At 45.0% G+C, this 22894-nt stretch overlaps 2 protein-coding genes across 4 annotated transcripts in view; one reads left to right on the top strand and one right to left on the bottom strand.

Annotated features, from left to right (window-relative positions):
* Positions 1-2685: 2685 nt before the first annotated feature.
* On the bottom strand, positions 2686-7456 carry ATP5MK (ATP synthase membrane subunit k). 2 transcript variants are annotated; one of them, XM_017851778.1, is made up of 3 exons: positions 5175-5372; positions 3000-3095; positions 2686-2912 (listed from the first exon to the last, which is right to left on the bottom strand). In XM_017851778.1, the coding sequence occupies exons 2-3, from the start codon at positions 3084-3086 to the stop codon at positions 2823-2825; spliced, it is 177 nt and encodes a 58-aa protein (XP_017707267.1). In that variant the 5' UTR covers positions 3087-3095; positions 5175-5372; the 3' UTR covers positions 2686-2822. The 2 variants fall into 2 exon arrangements, with proteins under 2 accessions (XP_017707267.1, XP_017707268.1); XM_017851779.1 differs by lacking the exon at positions 5175-5372 and adding an exon at positions 7327-7456 and having other exon boundaries at positions 2696-2912.
* Positions 7457-7518: 62 nt separating this feature from the next.
* PDCD11 (programmed cell death 11) overlaps positions 7519-22894 on the top strand; it is a 52735-nt gene continuing 37359 nt past the window's right edge. For both annotated transcript variants that reach the window (XM_017851772.1, XM_017851771.1), the window contains exons 1-8: positions 7519-7648; positions 9570-9682; positions 11546-11677; positions 14244-14411; positions 16141-16302; positions 18840-18963; positions 19473-19654; positions 22239-22346. In XM_017851772.1, the coding sequence (XP_017707261.1) occupies positions 9581-9682; positions 11546-11677; positions 14244-14411; positions 16141-16302; positions 18840-18963; positions 19473-19654; positions 22239-22346 (978 nt within the window). In that variant the 5' untranslated portion in view covers positions 7519-7648; positions 9570-9580. The remainder of the gene's footprint in view (positions 7649-9569; positions 9683-11545; positions 11678-14243; positions 14412-16140; positions 16303-18839; positions 18964-19472; positions 19655-22238; positions 22347-22894) is intronic.

Here is a 22894-nt window from a genome sequence, read left to right as displayed (position 1 = left end):
ACAGTTTAAAATCCTATAAACAAAGCAAACAGTTTAGATAGAAATGTGGTCAGCTTTACTTTTAAGACATTCAAGAATTACTAAGATAACATGAACCCATTGAAACTGAATGCGAATTTATTAGATTGTTAAAGATGTGACACCAAAAAAATTAAAGTCTATCTCAGATTAATACTTTTTTCTTTTTTTGAGACAGAGTTCGCTCTTGTTGCCCAGGCTGGAGTGCAATGGCACGATCTTGGCTCACTGCAACCTCCGCCTCCTGGGTTCAAGTGATTCTCCTGCCTCAGCCTCCTAAGTAGCTGGGATTACAGGCATGTGCCACCACACCCGGCTAATTTTTTTTTATTTTTGAGACGGAGTCTCGCTTTGTTGCCCAGGCTGAAGTGCAGTGGTGCAGTCTTGGCTCACTGCAAGCTCCGCCTCCCGGGTTCATGCCATTCTCCTGCCTCAGCCTCCTGAGTAGCTGGGACTACAGGCACCCGCCACCGCACCTGGCTAATTTTTTGTATTTTTTTTAGTAGAGACGGGGTTTCACTGTGTTAGCCAGGATGGTTTCGATCTCCTGACCTCGTGATCCGCCCGTCTCGGCATCCCAAAGTGCTAGGATTATAGGCGTGAGCCACTGCGCCTGGCCTAATTTTGTATTTTTTAGTAGAGACAGGGTTTCACCATGTTGGTCAGGCTGGTCTCAAACTCCTGACCTCAAATGATCCACCCGCCTCAGCCTCCCAAGGTGCTGGGATTACAGGCGTGAGCCACTGTGCCCAGCCTCAGATTAATACATTTTAACCTAACATTCCACCTTTAACAAATAAGCTACCAACAATTTAGTATGATCCTAAAGGTATACTATTAGAAAAGTCTAGCATATAAAGTAACATCTTTTTTTTTTTTGTTTGGAGACAGAGTCTCACTCTATCCCCCAGGATGGAGGGTAGCAGTGCAATCTCGGTAAACTGCAACCTCTGCTTCCTGGGTTCAAGCGATTCTCATGCATCAGCCTCTTGAGTAGCTGGGATTACAGGTGCCTGCCACCACACCCAGCTAATTTTTGTATTTTTGGTAGAGATGGGGTTTTGTCATGTTGGACAGGCTGGTCTCGAACTCCTCACCTCAGGTGATCCACCCACCTCACCTTCCCAAAGTGCTGGGATTACAGGCGTGAACCACCACGCCTGGCCTCTCCATTTTTGTAATGGGGATACTACCACCCTCCTGAAGTTAGGAGGTAATTAATATAAAAAATAGGACAAAATACTACCTGTTTGTTAGGAATAAGCCAGTGATCGCTGCATTCTGGGATATGCAGTCCCTAAGGTCAACTGTTGAGATTGGAAAAGCTCTTAGGCATAGAAGAGGCCAGGTACAGTAGCTCATGCCTGTAATCCCAGCACTTTGGGAGGCTGAGGCAGGTGGATCATTTGAGCCCAGGAGTTCAAGAGCAACCTGGGCAACATCACAAAACCCTGTCTACCAAAAGAAAATACAAAAATTAGCTGGGCGTGGTGGCGTGCACCTGAAATCCCAGCTATTCAGGAGGCTGAGGTGGGAGGGTCACTTGAGCCGGGAAGCAGAGGTTGCAGTGATCGGAGATCACACCACTTCACTCCAGCCTGGGCAACAGAGCTAGAGTCTCAAAAAGAAAAATATCTGGGCTGGGCGTGGTGGCTCATGCCTGTAATCCCAACACTTTGGGAAGCCAAGGCGGGCACATCACCTGAGGTTAGGACCAGCCTGACCAACATGGTGAAACCCCGTCTCTATTAAAAATACAAAAAAATTGGCCATTTGTGGTGGTATGCACCTGTAATCCCAGCTACTCGGGAGCCTGAGTCAGAAGAATCGTTTGAACCAGGAGGCAGAGGTTGCAGTGAGCCAAGATCATGCCATTGCACTCCATCCTGGGCAACAAGAGTGAAACTCCATCTCAAAAAAAAAAAAAAGAAAAAAGAAAAAGAAAAAAGATGTCTGTGAAGGAGAGCTACAGCAGATGAGGATCTGGCATTTGGGCTTTCCACATATCTATTGCCAACGCAACAGAGATTTACTGATTTAAAGGATGGGCAAATGGGGGTTGGAGAATTATAAGAAGAAAATAAAACCTATGGGGATTTAAGGATGAGACAGAATTACATAAAAACTGAAAACAAACTAGAAAAAGAAATATTTGCAACTGATATAAAAGGTTGGTTAATGATTACATAAAGAGCTTCCAAGTCTGCAACCTCTGCCTCTTGGGCTCAAGCTATTCTCCTGCCTCAGCCTCCCGAGTAGCTGGGATTACAGGCGCCTGCCACCACACCCAGCTGATTTTTGTATTTTAGTAGAGATGGGGTTTCACCATGTTGGCCAGGCTGGTCTTAAACTCCTGACCTCAGGTGATCCGCCTGCCTCAGCCTCCCATTGTGCTGGGATTATAGGCACAAGCCACTGCGCCTAGCCTCTTTTTTTTTTTTGAGACAGGGTCTTGCTCTTTTGCCCAAGCTGGAATGCAGTGGCGTGTTCTCAGCTCACTGTAACCTTTGCCTCCTGGACTTAAGCAGTTCTCCCACCCTGGCTAATGTTTGTTTTGGTAGAGATGGGGTTTCATTATGTTGCCCAGGCTGGTCTTGAACTCCTGGGCTCAAGTCATCTGCCTGCCTTGACCTGCCAAAGTGCTGGGATTACAGGTATGAGCCACTATACTAGGCCTCTTTTTTTCTTGTATGCTATAAATTTTGCAAAATGACAATGGTTTATTTTTATAGTAAATGTTGGGGGAAAATCTTAACATCAAAATGGCTTAAGTTATAAAGGTTTAAATGTCAACTTCTTACCATTTATGTTGCTTTCACAGCTGGAGTTTTTTTGGATCTTAACTTGAAATACAAGACAATCAAAGCAATGCTTCCATATGTGGCCAGTACACACTGAGAAAGAAAGAAAAAAGTAAACAAGACTTGTTGCATCTATATTATTTTAAAATATAACTGCTTAAAGTTATCATTAATACTTACATTCCTTCTACCTGTGAGAGTATAAGAGTTGAAATATTTTTTAATACCAGTGAACTGGTATTGCGCATCACTTTCTGGACCTGCCATGATTTCAATCTTTTAAAAAAAGAAAGAAAGCAACAATAAATTGGTTTGGATGTAATTTAAAAGTAAACAAATTTTGTCTTGTTTTAGTCTAAAAACTCAAGGTCACTGCATATAAATACTGTAAATATTTATATCTCACCCAACACAGCAGTAGCAAAGATGGTGGAAAAAGCCTTCCTGATAAGAAAAGCTTTTGGAAGTAGGATTTTACGTTGACTGCTATTTCATGAGCACCTCAGAATACATCAAATCACTCAGCATAAGAGGAGAACACAATAGCCCCTGCTAAGTTCATTCTCTGACCCAATACAGCTTAATGTTTTTCATTCCTGGCTCCATCACACCACAGTACGTTGAATTAATCCATTTTAAGGCTACTCGAAAATTGGAGCTGCTATTTTTCAAACGTTCTCAACGGGTGATCATCAACAGCTCAACTACAACCCTTACTTTTACAATTTTTCTTGTTATAAGTAATTTAGGACCTCCATGGGACAGGGGAGAAGGGATCATTTACTAAATGGAGTTAATAATAGCTACTGGTGGTAGTAAGGAAGCTGGAATCCTTGCACCACCACCAAAATAGATAAAAGATTTAAATGTAAATAGTGAAACTAGAAAGTCCTGGAAGAAAATATGGGGAAATATTTAAGTCATCTCAGGAGAAGGGGAAAATTTAAGAAAAAAATGCCTTGGCCGGGCCGCGGTGGGCTTCAAGCCTGTAATGCCACAGCACTTTTGGGAAGGCCGAGAACGGGCGATTCACGAGGTCAGGAGATCAAGTGACCATCCTGGGCTAACATGGTGAAACCCCGTCTCTACTTAAACAATACAAAAACTAGGCCGGGCCGACCTGGCGGGGCGCCTGTAGTCCCCAGCTTACTCGGGAGGCTGAGGCAGGAGAATGGCGGTGAACCCGGGAGGCGGAGCTTGCAGTGAGCTGAGATCCGGACACTGCATCTCCAGCCTGGGCGACAGACGAGACTCGTCCTCAGAAAAAAAAAAAAACAAAAAAAAAAAAGAAAAAAATGCCAAAAACAAAAAGACAAAACATAAAAGGATAACCAACCTATTAGTCAAAGAAATGTCAAATGAGACCAATATTTCATCAAATGAGCAAAGATAAAATTATGGTAAATAGTAGCATTAAGTATGTGAGAAAACAAGAATTCTCTCTCTGTTGCTTGGAGTATAAACTGGTACAACCGGCCGGGCGCGGTGGCTCACGCCTGTAATCCCAGCACTTTGGGAGGCCGAGGCGGGCAGATCATGAGATCAGGAGATCGAGACCATCCTGGCTAACACGGTGTAACCACGTCTCTACTAAAAATACAAAAAATTAACTGGACGTGGTGGCAGGCGCCGCTAGTCCCAGGTACTCGGGAGGCTGAGGCAGGAGAATGGTGTGAACCCAGGAGGCAAAGGTTGCAGTGAGCCGAGATCGTGCCACTGCACTCCAGCCTGGGCGACAAAGCGAGACTCTGTCTCAAAAAAATAAATAAAAAAATAAACTGGTACAACCTTCAGAAAGTCCAATTTGGCAGTATCTATCGAATTATAAAATGAGTATACCCTTCCATCCAGCTGTTTTTTTCTCCAGGAATTTACCCTTACTGAAATATTACGAAGTGGAAGCACATTGTGTGGTTCAAAGATGGTCAATGAAATATTGTTTATGAAAATCTTAAAAGTCCATTTATAGAAGACTCATTAAAAAATGGTTTCCATTAAATGACACAAAATATGCACAGATCTTTGTGTACTGACATGGGAAGATGTCCCAAGTAACGTTAAATGTTGTAAGAAAAATCTTATTTCTGGATTTTATAAAGCACGTCAATGGTTCTCTGAGTCTTGTCCCTAGACCAGCAGCATTAGCATCACTGGAAACTTGTTAGTGCACATTCTTAGGCCCTACCTATTGAATCAGAAACTCTGGGTCCAGGAATCTATTTTAATAAGGCTTCTAGATAATCCTGAAGCATGCTAAAGTTTGAAAAATACTGCAGTAAATGAAATAGAAAAACAAATAGTGTATTAAAAAAACTCTGGAAGAATATATAGCAAAGGCGGCTTAATCTATAGTACCTGTGTATTTTACAAAGGCATGAATTTCTTTTATAGACAAGACACATTCGAAAGGTCACCAGAACAAGAGCTGAAAATTCGTATGCATGACCGCCTATCTACCACGACCGACGCCACGCCGAGTCGATTGGCAACACAGACGAGCCGGTCGAGGTCCGGTCGAGATTGGTAGGCAGTGACAGTGACTCAGCTGGGTCTTGATGAAATGGAAGAGGGAGATATCTGTGAGGGAGTCATTGCTATGGAAACTGGAACTCCCCCATTCAAAGGCTTTCAGAGGCATTCTTGTGTCAAGAATTGGCAATGAAAATTTGAGAAAAATGACCTTAATTTTCAAGTTTCAAGAAGGTTCTTGGAGCAATGAAGGAAATCCAAACTTCCTTAGGCCTCTTCAGAGACCTTGGCCAGTCTAGCCCAAGTTAGGAAAATCTCCATTAAAAGTAACTTTATACACTTGATCTTAGCCAACAGAAGCGATAAAAGCAACTTTATAATGTAGCTATCAACTGTTTCACTTTACTAAACTTACTAAAGACATACTTCCTCCCCCATTCATTTCATGATACATTTTTGGATTCATTTCTTAGGGTGTGAAGTAGGTTTTTAGGAGAAACGCTACAGAAAACAAGGGCTTAACTTTGACCATTAACTGAAAACCTCCACTACATTACATCTAACGAAACTTTTTAGGAGAATATGCCCAGCAATACTAAGGTGCTTTAAATTTCCTTTACACATAATATGGGAGGAAGGCTGATGTTTTGTGATATCCTACAGAAGACTAATTCTGACTGCAGCGAAGTGCATGGTTCAAGAACTGAAATCAGTCACTCAAGTTAGTCTGGGTCTTAAAGGAGGAGGACTCTTGAGAGGCTCAAATGGAGGACGAAATGGGGAACGGGGTTGTTGCTGGTGAGATAATGATGGAGTAAGGTCGAAAAATTTGGTTCTGCATTCTTCAGCATGCAGCAGGTTACTTTAGGGCAAAGATAAAGGAACCCTTGTGTTTACAGTGCCCTTTGTAAGACTCCTAGTTGTGATTTAATGTTGTTAAATGGTGGTCTGTTTTAATTAAGCTGCTAACAGCTCTTCTTGAGACAAAGTCTCACTCTGTCGTCCAGTCTGGAGTGCAGTGGCATGATCTCGGCTCACTGCAATCTCCGCTTCCCGGAGTCAAGCGATTCTCCTGCCTCAGCCTCCCCAGTAGCTGGAACTACAGGTGTGCGCCACCACGCCCAGCTAATTTTTGTACTGTTGGTAGGGACGAGGTTTCACCATATTATTCAGGCTGGTCATGAACTCTGGACCTCAGGTGATCTGCCTGCCTCGGCCTCCCAAAGTGCTGAGATTACAGGCGTGAGCCACCGCTAATCCTTCCCTGCCTCTCTCCATCTGTGAGATGGGCACTTTATTAAAGGTCCAAAGTGACCAGTAGCTCTTGTTACTTTCTCTATTCCTCGATGTTAGTATTTTCCTTTCTAACTTAACACCTACCTGGAATGGTGAGATCACGAGGTAAGGAAGGCAAAGATGAGTGAGAACCACTCACGTAACAGAAGCAGCTTCTTGCACTCAAGGAGTTTACAGCTCTCTGTTCTGGCTACCTCCTAGGAAAGGCCTTCCCACTGATCGTCTACAGACTGAAATCTAACCCTTTTACAGCGGGCCTGGCGAACTGTAGGGGCCGGGCCACATTCACTCGCTTTGAAAAAGGCTGCAGTGTAGCTAAAGGAGGCCCGGCTGGCCAGCTTCCTAAGCACAGCTCGGTGGGAACAGTTATGTGCATACAGAAGAAAAGAGGTTAATTCGGCCGGTAATGGGGGTCAGAAGCCCTAGCCCTCGTCCAATATTACGTCACTGGGTGACCTCGGGGGACGCTTCGCGGAGGGCCTCATTTTTCTCCACTGGCGAATGCAATCTAAGGGTCTTCGGAAACTGTGGGAGCCCTTGGGCGCACCTATGCACCTCACCTCCAGGCTTCTCACCCGCTGGCCGCCCCCTTGCGCCCCTAGTTTTTTCTAGCTCCTTTCCCATTCCCCACCGTTTCTCTCCTCGAAAACTAAGACCTCGAGGTGTTCCTCGGCCAGAAATGGCGGGCGGTCCCGCAACGTGGAGGCGCGAGGTCCAAGCCCGGCCTCCACTCTTCACCCACCTGCCAAAGCCAAAAATTCCGCAGCTGGTGTCCTTCACCAAACGTAACCACCTCTCGCCCCAGCCGGAAGAAGCCACCTCCCCCGCACGCGTTTAGCAAGCCGCCGCGATTCGGCCTTCTGCGATGATTGGCTACGGCTCCAAGTCCCGCCCTTCCGATTCCTGTCTCTAGGTCACCTCCACAACATAGCAACGGAAGTAGGGTGTTGAGCCTGTCCACACTTCCGGAAGAATTGCTCTGGAGCGTAGGTATCCTGGTCTCCACGTGTGTGAGTACCGCGGTTCGAGCTCAGTGCTAGCGGGGTGCTGACGCCGCGGGGCGGGTGAGTAAAGGCAGAGGCGAAAAACGAGGAAACCTCATGGCTGTCAGGTCTCTCCCAGGCCTGGGGCCCTGCCAGGCACCCGCTAGATGAGTGTGGTTCGGCCACCTTAGCCGCGCTTCGAAGCCGGCTCTGTGCTAGCAGCCCGTGTAACTTCAGGCTTTGTGTTCGGAAAGTAGCCTAAGTGTCTTCTGTGCCCCTGGATCTCCTTACTTTTTGGAGCCTCAGTTTCCCCTTGTTTGAAAGGAAATTAAGGGTGAAATTCCCAGCAAACCAAACCCCCTGAACTTTCCTGTTTCTTTGATACCCATCCCTGATTCCATATCCTTGGCCCCACCCAGTCATCACTTCTCTAGTCTCAAGCTCTTCTAGATTCTTATTGCCAAGTGTCTGTCAGAACTAACCTCTCCTGTCTTCTGTTTTCACTTATACGCAGTTCTGGTTCTCCTGGTTTCTCTACTGTCCTACACTTGAATCCTTTTTTTTTTTTTTTAAATCACTGAGCTATCAGGAAACAATGCATTTGAATCCTTCTACCGAATTTATTTGCCTTCAGTACTGTCTCTCTTCATGTCCAATCTATAGTCTGCAGTATATTTTTCTTGCTTGTTGTTCTGTCGCTTTCCCTGCTTAAGTCTCTGACTTGCCAAAGTAAACTACCCGTATCTAATTCAAGGTCTTCTACAAAAAAGCCCAACTTCTTCTTTACTTTTTTGAGACGGAATCTTGCTTTGTCCCCCAGGTTGGAGTGCAGTGGTATGAGCTGAGCTCAGTGCAACCTCCGCCTCCCGGCCTCAAGCAATTCTCCCACTTCAGCCTCCCGAGTAGCTGAGACGAGGCGCATGCCACCACCCCCGGCTAATTTTTGCATTTTTCCTGACATCAGATGATCCGCCCGCCTCAGGCTCCTGAAGTGCTGGCATTACAGGTGTGAGCCATGGTGCCCGGCCTCCTTTAAAATTAAACTTCAGTTTTTATGCTTTAATCTCCCAGTGGTCTAGTTGAATAATTCTTCAGAGACAACAGCAAGCCTTTGAGCAGTTGTTTGATAGGGAAATTGCTGGTGTTTATTGAAATAATAGGTTTTTCCCATTCATGTCTTTTCTCACATTCCCTTTCTACCTGTCAAGCTTCTGTTCATCTTTTACCCTTCAGCAAAATGGATCTTCTTTTTTTTTTTTTTCTGAGACCACATCTCGCTCTGTTGCCCAGGCTGGAGCGCAGTGGCCAGATCTCAGCTCACTGCAAGCTCCGCCTCCCGGGTTTACACCATTCTCCTGCCTCAGCCTCCCGAGTAGCTGGGACTACAGGCGCCCGCCACCTCGCCCGGCTAGTTTTTTGTATTTTTTAGTAGAGACGGGGTTTCACCGTGTTAGCCAGGATGGTCTCGATCTCCTGACCTCATGATCCACCCGTCTCGGCCTCCCAAAGTGCTGGGATTACAGGCTTGAGCCACCGCGCCTGGCCTAGGATCTTCTTTATGAAGCTTGCCTCCTTTACTGAAGCCTTATCCCTTCCTGCATCTTTGTGATCTTTTATAATCCAATTTGCATTTTAAGTTACTTACATAATTGTTTTATCTTCAAAACGTACATGTTCTTTGAAGGCAGAAAATTATATATTCATCTATAGAGCTACAGTGTATCTCTGACTTAACTGTAGCTGCTTAGTGAGTATTTGCTACGTTGAATCTACAACTTACTTTTCTGGAAGAAGGTAGGTGGACTTGTGGTTTTAAAGCAGAGACCTTTGGAAAGATGAAGTATGGATTATCCCGGGCCTGACATCTAAACCATCTATATTGTAGTCCTGAATGTTGTCTAGCATATTGCTGGAACATTCTGTCTCTTGCCCCGTTGATCACACCTTTCTGAAATCTGCTACGAAGACAACATGTCACCATTATCTTTTGCGTTGTTTTTAGGAGACCCAAACATGGCAACCCTGGAAGAAAGCTTCCCCCGAGGAGGTACAAGAAAGATCCACAAACCAGAGAAAGCTTTCCAGCAGTCAGTTGAACAAGACAACTTATTTGATGTAAGTAGTATGCTTGTTTGATGACACTCACTGGAAACTTTTACTCTAGGGTCTTGTGAAAAATGAGCCTTATTTGAGAATGTGTTATTTTCCAGATTTTTTTTGCATTGAAGTCTGCGTCTATAAATTTAATTCGTTTAGAGAGGCCATACCACCATGATCCTGTATCTTTTGAAACTTGGCATTTAGTATTAGAGTTTAAAGTACAGTTGTTAGCTGGGTATAGTGGCTCATGCCTGTAATCCCAGCAGTTTGGGAAGCCGAGGCAGGAGGATTACTTGAGGCTAGGAATTCAATACTAGCCTGGCCAACATGGTGAAACCCCGTCTATACTAATACCAAAACTTGCTGGGCATGGTGGTACACCTGTAGTCCTAGCTACTTGGGAGGCTGAGGCATGAGAATTGCTTGAACTGACAAGGCGGAGGTTGCAGTGACTCAATATTGTGCCACTGCTCTCCTGCCTGGGTGAGACAGCGAGACTCTGTCTCGAGAAACACACAAACAGAGTAAAGTGCTGCAGTTTCTTGTTCTTAGGCTCCCTTTGCCATGTGCCATGTGGATGAAGGATGGAGAGGAAGCAGTTTTTTTTCTTTTTTTTTTTTTTGAGACGGAGTCTCACTCTGTTGCCCATGCTGAAGTACAGTGGCGTGAGTAGCTGGGATTACAGGTGCCTGCTACCATACCTGGCTAATTTTTGTATTTTTGTTAGAGACAGGGTTTCACAATGTTGGCCTGACTGGTCTGAAAATCCTGACCTCAGATGATCCGCCCACCTTGACCTCTCCAAGTGCTGGGATGACAGGTGTGAGCTGCTGCGCCCAGCCGATGTTTTTCTTGTTTTTGTTGTTGTCGTTTAAAGAGATGGGGAGGGATGATGTTTCACTCTGTTACCCAGGCTGGACTTAAACTCCTGGGCTCAGTCGATCCTTCCTCCTTAGCCTCCTGAGTAGCTGGAACAGCAGGCATGTTCTACTGTGCCTGACTGATCATTGCATTTTTACATGGGTTCCATATGTAATGGTCAGAATTTACATTAGACTTCACAGTCTCACCTAGACTAGACTGTGCTCCAAATTCTTGGGGAAAGGGAACTAACATTTGAGTGTGTGGCTTTAGGTCTATATTATGTAACCTTTTCAACTGTGCTATAAAGCAGCAATCGCAATTCCGTGATGAGGAAACAGTGTCTTGCTCTGTCGCCCAGGCTGGAGTGCAGTGTTGTGATCTCAGCTCACTGCAACCTCCGCTTCCTGGGTTCAAGTGATTCTCCTGCATCAGCCTCCGGAGTACCTGGGACTATAGGTGTGTGCTGCCATGCCCGGCTAAATTTTTTTGTATTTTTAGTGTAAAAAAATACAGCCTATTGGCCAGGCTGGTCTTGAACTCCTAGTCTCAAGTGATCTGCCTGCCTTGGCCTCCCAAAGTGCTGGGATTACAGTCATGAGCCACTGTGCCTGGACTTTATATAATTTAGCTGAAACCACATAGCTTGTTATGGTTGAAAAGATGAGAGTTTAACTTGGGTCTGTGTAACTCCAGTGTCCATTTTCATGCACTCTTCTACACTGCTTCCCAAACTGAGGAACCCCAGTGTTCATCCCAGTCAAGAAAGGAGGAACACAAGAGAGAAGAGACTTTGGGAACATGAAGGAGGCTTCTCAGACCTTGGGCAGAGGGAGCATTGGCAGCTCTTTTTTTTTTGTTTTAAACAAGAATTAAAGGAACACTTGGGAGTGGGATGGAGTAGGGTGGAGTAAAGGAATAACAAAGCAAGGTGAGTGATGACCTGAAATAGGAGGGAAACGTCAGATTGCTTCTTACGCTTTTGGGTCTTTGTGGGTTCCCCCTACTCGCTTCTAGATTTCTACTGAAGAGGGATCCACCAAAAGAAAAAAGAGCCAGAAGGGGCCAGCAAAAACAAAAAAGTTGAAAATCGAAAAGAGAGAAAGCAGCAAGTCCGCAAGAGAGAAGTTTGAAATCCTTAGTGTTGAGGTTTGTTAAAGTTGGTTTTCATTTAAACAATTGACCTTAGTTGCTTAAGTTTGTGTATGTTCTTTCTTCTTTCCTTCTTTTTTCCCTTAATTCCATTTTCCCCTTAATAAATTATACTTCATGTGTGTGTGTATAGAGATTCTTGCAATTTATGCTGAGGACTGAGCATGATTTCCTTCTGTTGCTAACTGATGCTAGGAGTCTTTTTTTTTTTTTTCTTTTTATTTATTTATTATTTTCCAGAGACAGGCCTGACTCTCTTGCTTAGGCTGGAATGCAGTGGCATGATCATAGCTCACTTTAGCCTTGAACTCCTGGGCTCAAGCAATCTTCCTGCCTCAGCTTCACCTGAGCAATTGGGACTACTGCAGGTGTGTGTCACCTTGCCCAGCTAATTTTTAAATTTTTTGTGGGGCTTGCATCTTGCTATTTTGCCTAGGTTGGTCTCGAACTCCTGTGCTCAAGCAGTCCTCCTGCCTCAGCCTCCCAAAGTGTTGGGATTATAGACGTGAGCTACCCCCCATGCCTGCCCCCTTTTTTTCCTGTAGAACTGCTGTGGGCTTGTGTCCTCACAGGACTTGTGTTCTCATATATTCAGAGGTTAGAATGGACGGTAACTTTAGCAGTTATTCTAATCCTATCCATTCATTTCATAGATGTGAAACCCATCTCCAAGAATTGAAGTGGTCTACTGTGTTCCTTACATTTTTATTTTCTAATTTTTAAATTATTTTATTTTATTTATTTATTTATTTATTTTGAGACAGAGTCTCACTCTGTTGCCCAGGCTGGAGTGCAGTGTTGTGATCTCGGCCCCCTGCAACCTCTGCCTCCCAGGTTCAAGTGATTCTCCTGCCTCAGCCTCCTGAATGGCTGGGATTACAGGTACGCGCCACTACACCCAGCTGATTTTTGTATTTTTAAGAGAGATGGGGTTTCACCGTGTTGGTCAGGCTGGTCTGGAACTCCTGACCTCGTGATCCACCTGCCTTGGCCTCCCAAAGTGCTGGAATTACAGGAGTGAGCCACTGTGCCCAGCCTTCTTACATTTTTAGATGATAACACCAATATATGTTAGCTGTAAAAAAGAAAAGAAGTTAAATAACTTTGAAGGGGAACATTTAGATTTGGCTAGATTCAGAGTCAGTATTTTGTCCTATATGATACTTAAAAAAAAATTGTTAGACTTGGAGCCAGCATTAGAAAACTAAAAATTTTTTTATTTGAGACAGAGTCTCACACTGTTGCCCAGGCTGGAGTGCAGTGGCGCCTTTTCTGCTCTGCTCACTGCAAGCTCCACTTTCCAGGTTCACACCATTCTCCTGCCTCAGCCTCCCGAGTAGCTGGGACTACAGGCGCCCGCCACCACGCACGGCTAAGTTTTTGTATTTTTGGTAGAGACAGGGCTTCACCATGTTAGCCAGGATGGTCTCAATCTCCTGACCTTGTGATCCACCCGCCTTGGCCTCCCAAAGTGCTGGGATTACAGGCGTGAACCACTGCGCCTGGCCGAAAACTAAAATTTTTTTTGCCTGAAAAAAATTTTTCATGTAAGCACAAGGCCCATATTCCCTCATGTTTGTAATGACAAGGAGCTGGGTAGTAGTTGTGCCCTTTAGACCTGGCATGGTCACTCCAGACTGCCACTATCTCCACTAGCTAGCTGGCTTCCTTCATTGTGTTGTCTACCAGGCATTTGAATTTGGGTTGCTCAGAATAAGGTAAAAGGCAAAGGTGTCCTCCAGTATCCCAGTGCTGTTAACACTTGTATAATCTAGACCTTTCACAGTGCTCTGTCAGATAAAATTTGAGTTCACTGATATGTCCACATGTGTATTTCTTTTCACTTACAAAATTCCTGTAGGTTTTTATTTATTTATTTATTTTTATTTTTTATTTTCGAGACAGAGTTTCACTCTTGTTGCCCAGGCTGGAGTGCAGTGGCGTGATCTCAGTTCATTGCAACCTCTGCCTCCCAGGTTCAACTGATTCTCTAGCCTCAGCCTCCTGAGTAGCTGGAATTACAGGCACCTGCTACCATGCCCGGCTAATTTTTGTATTTTTTAGTAGAGACGGGGTTTTGCCATGTTGGCCAGGCTGCTCTCTCGAACTCCTGACCTCAGGTAATCCACCCGCCTCAGCCTCCCAAAGTTTCGGGATTACAGGCGTGAGTCACCATGCCCGGCCTATTTTTCATCTTTTTTTTTTGAGATAGGGTGTCACTTTCTTGCCAAGGCTGCAGTATAGTGGTGTGATCACGGCTCACTGCAGACTCAACCTCCTGGCTCAAGCGATCCACTCACCTCAGAGTACCTGCGACTACAGGCGTGCACCACTATGCCTGGCTAATCTTTTTTTTTTGTAGAAACTATGTTGCCCAGGCTGGTCTGGAACTCCTGAGCTCAGGCAGTCCTCCTGCCTTGGCCACCCAGAGTATTGGAATTATAGGCGTAAGCCACTGTGCTCGGCCTCATAGCTTTTAAATTGAGACTAGAAGCCAGACCTTCCAACCTTTCCTGTTGTTGTTCCCGTCCTTATTGTACACATTTCACTTTTTCTCTTCTAGTCCCTATGTGAGGGAATGCGGATTCTGGGTTGTGTAAAAGAGGTGAATGAACTGGAACTGGTGATTAGTCTCCCCAACGGCCTCCAGGGGTTTGTACAAGTCACTGAAATCTGTGATGCCTACACCAAAAAGCTGAATGAGCAGGTGACACAAGAACAACCTCTGAAGGTAAGGGAAATCTGAATGAAGCCTGTTATTGAAAATAAGTGGAACACAGATAGATTTAAAATTACAATTTTGCCAGGTGCTAAGAAGGGAAGGTGCAAGGTCCCATGAGAGTTTATTATAAAGGAATTTTTGACTAAGTTGTTGAGGAAGGGATGCTTAAGCTGAGATCTAAAGAATGAGGGTTCCCTAGGTAAAGAAGGAATGGCGTTCAGGCAGAAGCAATGTGATATATAACAGAGAGAAGGCTAGTATGGCTAGGTAAGGAGAACAAGAGAGACTGTGATGTGAGATGGGCAGGAGATCCTGAGTGGGGGCCAGGGCATATGCAGCCTTGCAGACCATTTTAAGTATTGTTTTTAAATTCTAGAATCAATGGGAAGTCCTTGAAATGTTCTCATTGGGGTCGGTGACATGTAGCATAGCATGTAGATTGACGAGGCATGAGAAGTTCCTTAGAGACACGTTAGGAGGCTCTTGTGGTCGTTCACGTCCTGAGATTGATGGTGACCTGGGTTCAGGATTTCCTGAGGACTGAGGAGGCAAAGTCATTGCTTGGTGATAGATTCAATATGGGTGGTGGGGCAGATAGAGGTGTCAGGGCTGAGTTCTAGGTTTCTGTGGTGCATGATTTGATACTTGGTCATGACATCCTGAGATAGGAAACCCTGAAGGGGGCCCTGGATTGGCAGAGATGATCATGATTTTTCAGTTTTTGAGACAGAGTCTCACTCTGTTGCCCAGGCTGGAGTGCAGTGGTATGATCTCAGCTCACTGAAACCTCCGTCTCCTGGGTTCAAGCGATTCTCCTGCCTCAGCCTTCCCAGTAGCTGGGATTGCAGGTGCCTGCCACCGCACCCAGCTAATTTTTGTATTTTCAGTAGAGACAGGGTTTCACCATGTTGGCCAGGCTGGTCTCGAACTCCTGACCTCAAATGATCCACCCGCCTCGGCCTCCCAGAGTGTTGGGATTATAGGTGTGAGCCACCATGCCTGACCTATAATTTTTTTTTTTTTTTTTTTTTGAGATGGAGTCTCACTCTTTCGCCCAGGCTGGAATGCAGTGGCATGATCTCAGCCCACTGCAACCTCCAACTCCCAGGTTCAAGCAATTCTCCTGCCTCAGCTTCCTGAGTAGCTGGGATTTCAGGCAAACGTCACCACACCCAGCTAATTTTTGTATTTTTAGTAGAGATAGGGTTTTACCATGTTGGCCAGGCTGATCTCAAACTCCTGACCTCAGGTGATCTGCCCACCTTGGCCTCCCAAAGTGCTGGGATTACAGGCGTGAGCCACTGCGCCCAACCCTCAAGTGCTTTTTAATGGTCATGTAAGAGATAGACTGCAAAACTGACCACTGGATGTAGCAATATGGAACTCATTGGTAGTTCTATGGGGAGATAAAGTGGTAGAGTAAGAGGGGTGGAAAACAGATGGCAGTGAGCCGAAGAGTGAGTAAGAGATGAAGTAGAGGCAGAAAGTGTAGACAACTCTTTTGACGTGTCATTTTACATGCCAGTTATGTAGAAATATTTGAAGGCCTTATGCTGAAATTCAAGACTGTGGCTAGGCCACAGACCCAACTTCCTTTGTGGATGCGGGGGTTATTCCTCACCTACCTTTTGGGTTCTTTGGCGTCTGAGGATGAGAAGGCACTGAGCCAAGGCTGGGTAATGGAGTTTTGGTTCAGGAGAAGGGTGTGTATCAGCTCTTTCTCATTTGTGTTATGCAGGACCTACTTCACTTGCCTGAACTTTTCTCACCTGGAATGCTGGTAAGATGTGTGGTAAGCAGTCTGGGCATCACAGACAGGGGTAAGAAGAGTGTCAAGCTGTCTCTGAACCCCAAAAATGTCAACAGAGTGCTGAGTGCTGAGGCCCTGAAGCCTGGCATGGTAGGTATCTAGGGTCAGGGAGGAGGAGTGGGCAGTGTGCCTTCTCCCTGCCTCCTAGGGAGCATGGTCTAGGCCACCTTTTCCTCTCAGCTTAACTGTTACACATAGGAGTGGGTCTTTTTCTGGAAGGAAGGTCTCTTGGGTTCTTTGGATACGTAATGGACATTGAAGACTTGAACCTAATCATTACATTGGAGAAGAGAAAAGAGAAATCAAGTCCAAATTTCTTTTGTTTTGAGTCAGTTTCGCTGCTGTTGCCCGGGCTGGAGAGCAATGGTGTGATCTTGGCTCACCACAACCTCCACCTCCCGGGTTCAAGCGATTCTCCTGCCTCAGCCTCCTGAGTAGCCAGGATTACAGGCATGCATCACCACGCCCAGGTAGTTTTATATTTTTAGTAGAGACTGAGTTTCTCCTTGTTGGTCAGGCTGGTGTCGAACTCCCAACCTCGGTCTCCCAAAGTGCTGGAATTACAGGCGTGAGCCACCTTGCCTGGCTAAGCAAGTCCAAATTTCACTGGTGGCAAAGAAAAATGCCTCCTGGAAGCCTTAGCAGGGGACTTGGTGATGGTGAGGAGTTCCTCATAGTGCCTTACTTACTGAAACTTCCTTGCACATTCAGTCTTTTACAAAGGCTTCTGGCATTTGTATAGAATGCTTGAAAGCTGCTGTCTGAGAGCAGGTGACGGGGTAGTCAGAGAAGTTAGTCTATCAGCTGTATTAGTGGATATCTCATTACTTTGTGTTCAGTCCTGTGGAGATTCGGGAGATGTTAGTCCTGGCTCAGAGCCTCCAAGTCTGGTAGGTACAAAAGGGTAAACTTACACTCATATGGATAATGTAAGTACTCTTGTAATTAAGAGGACAGAGATCGATATGATCTTTGCAATGTTGGTTAAAAGCAGTAGGATTTAGGAAAGGCCTAGAAAGTTTGGTAGGATTTAGTTGGATAAAAAGGGAATAAAAGTAAGTTAAGTTGCAGGAAATTGACAAGTGTCAAGAGCCTACTATATGACAGGTGACATTTTGGGCACTTTGATGAAATTCTTACAGCAACCCTGTGAGGCAGGTAGATACTATGCCTTATACATTTGGCAAAATGGACTCAGAAAGGTTTAAGTAACTTACCAAAGACCAAATAGCTAGTAAGTTTCAGAGCCACACTACTTCCCTTGTAATATAAAGGAGATTGGCATTTTTTTTTTCTTTTTTTGAGATGGAGTCTTGCTTTGTTGCCCAGGCTGGAGTGCAATGGCGTGATCCTGGCTTACTGCAACCTCCACCTCCTGGGTTCAAGCAGTTCTCCTGCCTCAGCCTCTCCGGTAACTGGGATTACAGGCGTGTACCACCACACCTGACTAATTTTTTTTATTTTTAGGAGAGACGGGGTTTCACCGTGTTGTCCACGTTGGTTTTGAACTCCTCACCTCAGGTGATCCACCCGCCTCAGCCTCCCAAAGTGCTGGGATTACAGGCATGAGCCACCACGCCCTGCCAGCAGTATTTTTTTAATGTGTTGGAGGTGCTCAGAAGAGACATCCTATGACAGTTAGAAGGGTAGTACTGGATTCTCTTAGTAGTCCTGGTTCTGGGAGCGCCCTTGCAGGGTCGAGCAGTTCATCTCTCTTTGCATAACGTGAAAGTCTGCTATCTTTTTTTTTCTAAAGACAGTCTCACTCTTGCCCAGGCTGGAGTGCGGTGGCATGATCTCTTCTCACTGCAACCTCTGTCTCCTGGGTTTAAGCAATTCTTCTGCCTCAGCCTCCTGAAGCAGGGATTACAGGTGCCATGCCTGGCTAATGTTTGTATTTTTTTTTTTTTTTTTTTTTTTTTTGAGACAGAGTCTCGCTCTGTCGCCCAGGCTGGAGTGCAGTGGCCGGATCTCAGCTCACTGCAAGCTCCGCCTCCCGGGTTTACGCCATTCTCCTGCCTCAGCCTCCCGAGTAGCTGGGACTACAGGCGCCCGCCACCTCGCCCGGCTAGTTTTTTGTATTTTCAGTAGAGACGAGGTTTCACAGTGTTAGCCAGGATGGTCTCGATCTCCTGACCTCGTGATCCACCCGTCTCGGCCTCCCAAAGTGCTGGGATTACAGGCTTGAGCCACCGCGCCCGGCAATGTTTGTATTTTTAATAGAGATGGGATTTCACCATGTTGGCCAGGCTGGTCTCAAACTCCTGACCTCAAGTGATCTGTCTGCCTCAGCCTTCCAAAATGCTGGGATTACAGGCGTGAGCCACCGTGCCCGGCTGAAAGTCTGCTATCTTTTGAAAGCACTCGAGGCAAGAGATTCTTCTATATTGTTCCATCATTCAGCTGTGTTAAACATTCCTCATTGCCTGGCAACCGTCAGATCCTTCAAGCCTGGGAGTATTGAATTTGATGTCTGCTGTCTAGTGGGATTGTGGCTTAAAGTTAAACGTGGGGGTGGGATAGTGGCAGAGTGGGAGCTTAGTGGCAGGAACATTCAAGTTTGGACGTTTGTTGTGCGTCCTGTTACCTTTGAATTGGAACTTTTGGGACTACTTTCTCTTCCCCAGCTACTTACAGGTACCGTATCCAGCCTGGAAGACCATGGCTACTTAGTGGACATTGGTGTTGATGGGACCAGAGCTTTTCTGCCACTGCTGAAAGCCCAGGAATACATCAGACAGAAGAACAAAGGTGAGGGCAAGAAAAGGGGCCAGTACCTGGTGGTGAGGTGGTACATATGGGGATTATATTTAAGTGCCATTTTGATGAGTAACATGACAGAATGGTGACCCTGAAGGTGCTATGGCTTTGGTTAAACCAGCACTTAATCCTAGTTAATAGGAAAGGAAAGATGTATGAAGGGCCAACGAGTGGCAGATCTCACTAAGATCTGATGGAACAGTGTCAGTTTTTCTCACCTGGAATATTCCACTGCAATTTGGGCCCCCATGGCTTCTGAACCAGCAATCTCCTGGCTTGTTGAGATGTTCATATTTTTGTATGGTAATTGAATTCCAGATCAATTAGGATAACTTCATTTCCTTCTTGTAGTTGGCACCTTAGAGATTGGGAATGTGGGGAGTAATTGATGCTAATTGGGCAGGTAGGCCATGGGTCTCTTCAAGTATTACTTGGACCCATGTTAAAAGTCCTTCTCATAGAGACATTTTTTCTTTTGGGGTCTGGATCTGGGCTTTCAGGTGCTAAACTAAAGGTGGGTCAGTACCTGAACTGCATCGTTGAAAAGGTGAAAGGCAACGGAGGAGTTGTTAGTCTGTCTGTTGGTCACTCAGAGGTTTCTACTGCCATTGCTACTGAAGAGCAGAGCTGGACCCTTAATAACTTACTACCAGGACTGGTGGTCAAAGCTCAGGTGCAGAAGGTAAGCTGTTCATTGCTACTACTACTTTTTAAAACAAAAATAATTCTTTTTAAAATATTACATGCATATGGTCTAAAACTACTGTCTATCTGATAAGGGTAGTCACTAGTCACTTATGCCCATTGAGCACTTCAGATGTGGCCAGTGCCACATGTTGAAATGATAATATGTTGGATATATTAGGTTAAAAAAACTATACTAAAATGTCTTTTGTTTCTTTGTAGTTTCTAAAATGTGATTGCCGGAAAACTTAAAATTACATGTGTGGCTAGCATTGTATTTCTGTTGGATGGTGCTGATCTAAAGGGTCAAATGGAATTAAAAGGTTTATAATGAAGAACTTATCCATCATAACCCTGATCTTTAACTCTTTTAGCTTATGTTTTGAAATTTCTCTCCATATTTTTGAGTAATAAGCTTCTGCTGGTATTTCTTGATTTTTCAATCTTAGGCATTGAGTTTTAACTTTTTGTCAAGCTAGAAAACATTTGGGTCTCTCTTTTTTTCATTAAAATATGTATATTTTGTAGAAATAAAGTCTCACTATGTTGCCCAGGCTGGTGTTGAACTCCTGAGCTCAAGTGATCCTCCCATCCTGGCCTCCCAAAGTGCTGGGATTACAGGCGTGAGTGACCTCGCCCAGCATACCAGCATGACTTTCCTTTTTTTTTTTTTTTTTTTGAGACAGAGTCTCGCTCTGTTGCTCAGGCTGGCATGCAGTGGCATGATCTTAGGTCACTGCAGCCTCTGCCTCCCAGGTTCAAGTGATCCCCCTGCCTCAACCTCCCAAGTAGCTGGGACTACAGGCATGCACTACCACACCTGGCTGATTTTTGTATTTTTAGTAGAGACAGGGTTTCACCATGTTGGCTAGGTTGGTGTCAAACTCCTGACCTCAAGTGATCCACCTATCTGGGCCTCCCCAAATGCGGTGATTACAGGTGTGAGCCATCACACGTGGCCTACTATGACCTTCTTGAACAGCTTTTTTTTCTCTTGGAGGTGGCAGTCAGCTTTGTTTTTGTCATTTGCGAAATTCTTTTTCTATCAATATTTTTTCCTATATCCTCAACTTATTTTCATCTCGCTACAATTCTGCATGCTTTCAAACCCTTTAAGTAAACTACTGGTTTCTTTTTCCTCCCACCTAGAACCCTTTTTGATGTTCTCCTGCTCTCGGATGGACTAGTTGCTCTGTAGGGCTGCTGCATAGCCAGTATCCTAGGACTTCCCTTCTGCTCTCTCCTCTATCTCTCTTGGAGCCTTCTTTGGTCCCATGTGTTCTTCTTTTTGGTTTACTTCCTCGTTTTAGTGTGGCACATTATCCAGAAGCATCCTGGGAGAGCCTCTCAACTTTAACTTCCAATTCTCTAGGAAGTTTTTGTTTAGATTGCCGTATTATGAGTGAGGTGCTAAAAAACTGTGAGCAAGTCTGTGTGCCTGTGTGGGATTGTTGACTGTTTTTTAAATTTTTGTAATTTTTATAATAATTATTTTTTTTGAGACAGAGTCTTGCTCTGTCACCTGGGCTGGAGTGCAGTGGCATGATCTCAGCTCATTGCAACCTCCACCATCCAGGTTCAAGTGATTCTCTTGCGTTAGCCTCCTGAGTAGCTGGGACTACAGGCATCCACCACCACGCCCAGCTAATTTTTGTATTTTTGTAGAGACAGGGTTTCACTGTGTTGGCCAGGCTGGTCTCAAACTCCTGAGCTCAGGTGATCCACCTGCCTCAGCCTCCCAGAGTGCTAGGATTATAGGCATGAGCCACCGTGCCCAGCTTCTTGGTGACTATTTAACTTTCCTGTCAGGAACAGGACTAGCAGATTTAATTTGGACAACCTCATAATGTGATTGTTATAGGTCTTCTCTGGCATGTTAGATTTCTCTAGAAAGGATCTGACAATCTCCACCCAAGAGGGTCTAAGCCTGGCTGCCTGAGAATGAGTACGAGAAAGGGGCTGGATATTTATGTGATATTTAGAATTTAATTGACATTTTCAGAATTTGCACTTTTCCTGTTTTTTGATTCTGGTAACAGTTTTCCCAGAGAATAGGTTTCGTATTTTGCGGGGAGGTAAGAGAGAGGACTTAGTTCTCTTGATTTCATTCATCTCCCTCATCACTATCTTTTGAGGGGATTGTCACTTTTAGCTTTTTGTTGACTCTGTAGGGTGACTTGGCTTGCTTGTGGTCAGTATCTCCCTTTTGCAAGCCTTTGAGTTTTACCTTCCTCTACTGGGCAAGTATGTAAGTAACAATCTATTCCAGTTGTCAGGCTGGCAGTTCCCCAAGGATACATGTACAAAGCTCCTTCCACTCTATGGAGGACTCCCAGAGAGTGGAAGGATTGATGTCCTCTCTTAGCTGGAAGGGAGGTGAGCCTACTAAGAAGGAAACAGCCAGTGAAGGAATTGTTCTGCCAGTTAGTTTTATAGGAAGAAAAGATTGATAAGAGTTAGTTGGGGGAGGAGAGAGACACAGTTAGGGATAATGTGGCATTGAGTGTTTACTGTGAGCAGTGTCTCACATTCCTGGTTCTTCCAAAGAACTTTTTTTCATAACTTGTTCTGTTTATTTCTAGGTGACTCCATTTGGCCTTACACTAAACTTCCTCACATTCTTCACGGGCGTGGTTGATTTTATGCACCTGGATCCCAAGAAAGCTGGAACATATTTCTCAAATCAGGCAGTAAGAAATGTTGAACCTGTATTTTCTTGATTCCAATTGTGGTCCATTTGCTGTCCAGTATCACAGCTAGCTACAGGGAGGACCTAGGACTGCATGCATGCAGGTGTGCAGAGAGGAGACGAGAGGAATAATGAAAAGTGTTAATGGAGGCCAGACACGGTGGCTCATATACTTGTAATCCCAACACTTTGGGAGGTGAGGTGGGCAGATCACTTAAGGTCAGGAGTTCAAGACCAGCCTGGCCAACATGGTGAAACCCCGTCTCTACTAAAAATACAAAAATTAGCCGGACGTGGTGGTGCATGCCTGTAGTTCCAGCTACTCAGGAACGTGAGGCAGGAGAATCGCTTGAACCCGGGAGGCCGAGGTTGCAGTGAGCTGAGATTGTGCCACTATACTCCAGCCTAGGCAACAGAGCGAGACTCCATTGCAAAAAAAAAAAAAACAAATGTTATGGAAAGTAAGAAACTCCCAGGGGCCGAACTGAAATTAGAGAAGGAGCAGGTGGAAAAGAAGGCAACTTTTGGTTTTACTTCATAGTCTTCCAC

The sequence above is a fragment of the Rhinopithecus bieti genome, unplaced genomic scaffold, assembly GCF_001698545.2.
Source record: "Rhinopithecus bieti isolate Rb0 unplaced genomic scaffold, ASM169854v2 scaffold_31787, whole genome shotgun sequence".
Taxonomy (NCBI): domain Eukaryota; kingdom Metazoa; phylum Chordata; class Mammalia; order Primates; family Cercopithecidae; genus Rhinopithecus; species Rhinopithecus bieti.
The sequence above is the reverse complement of the archived record's forward strand: the minus strand, read 5'-3'. Positions and strand labels throughout refer to the sequence as shown.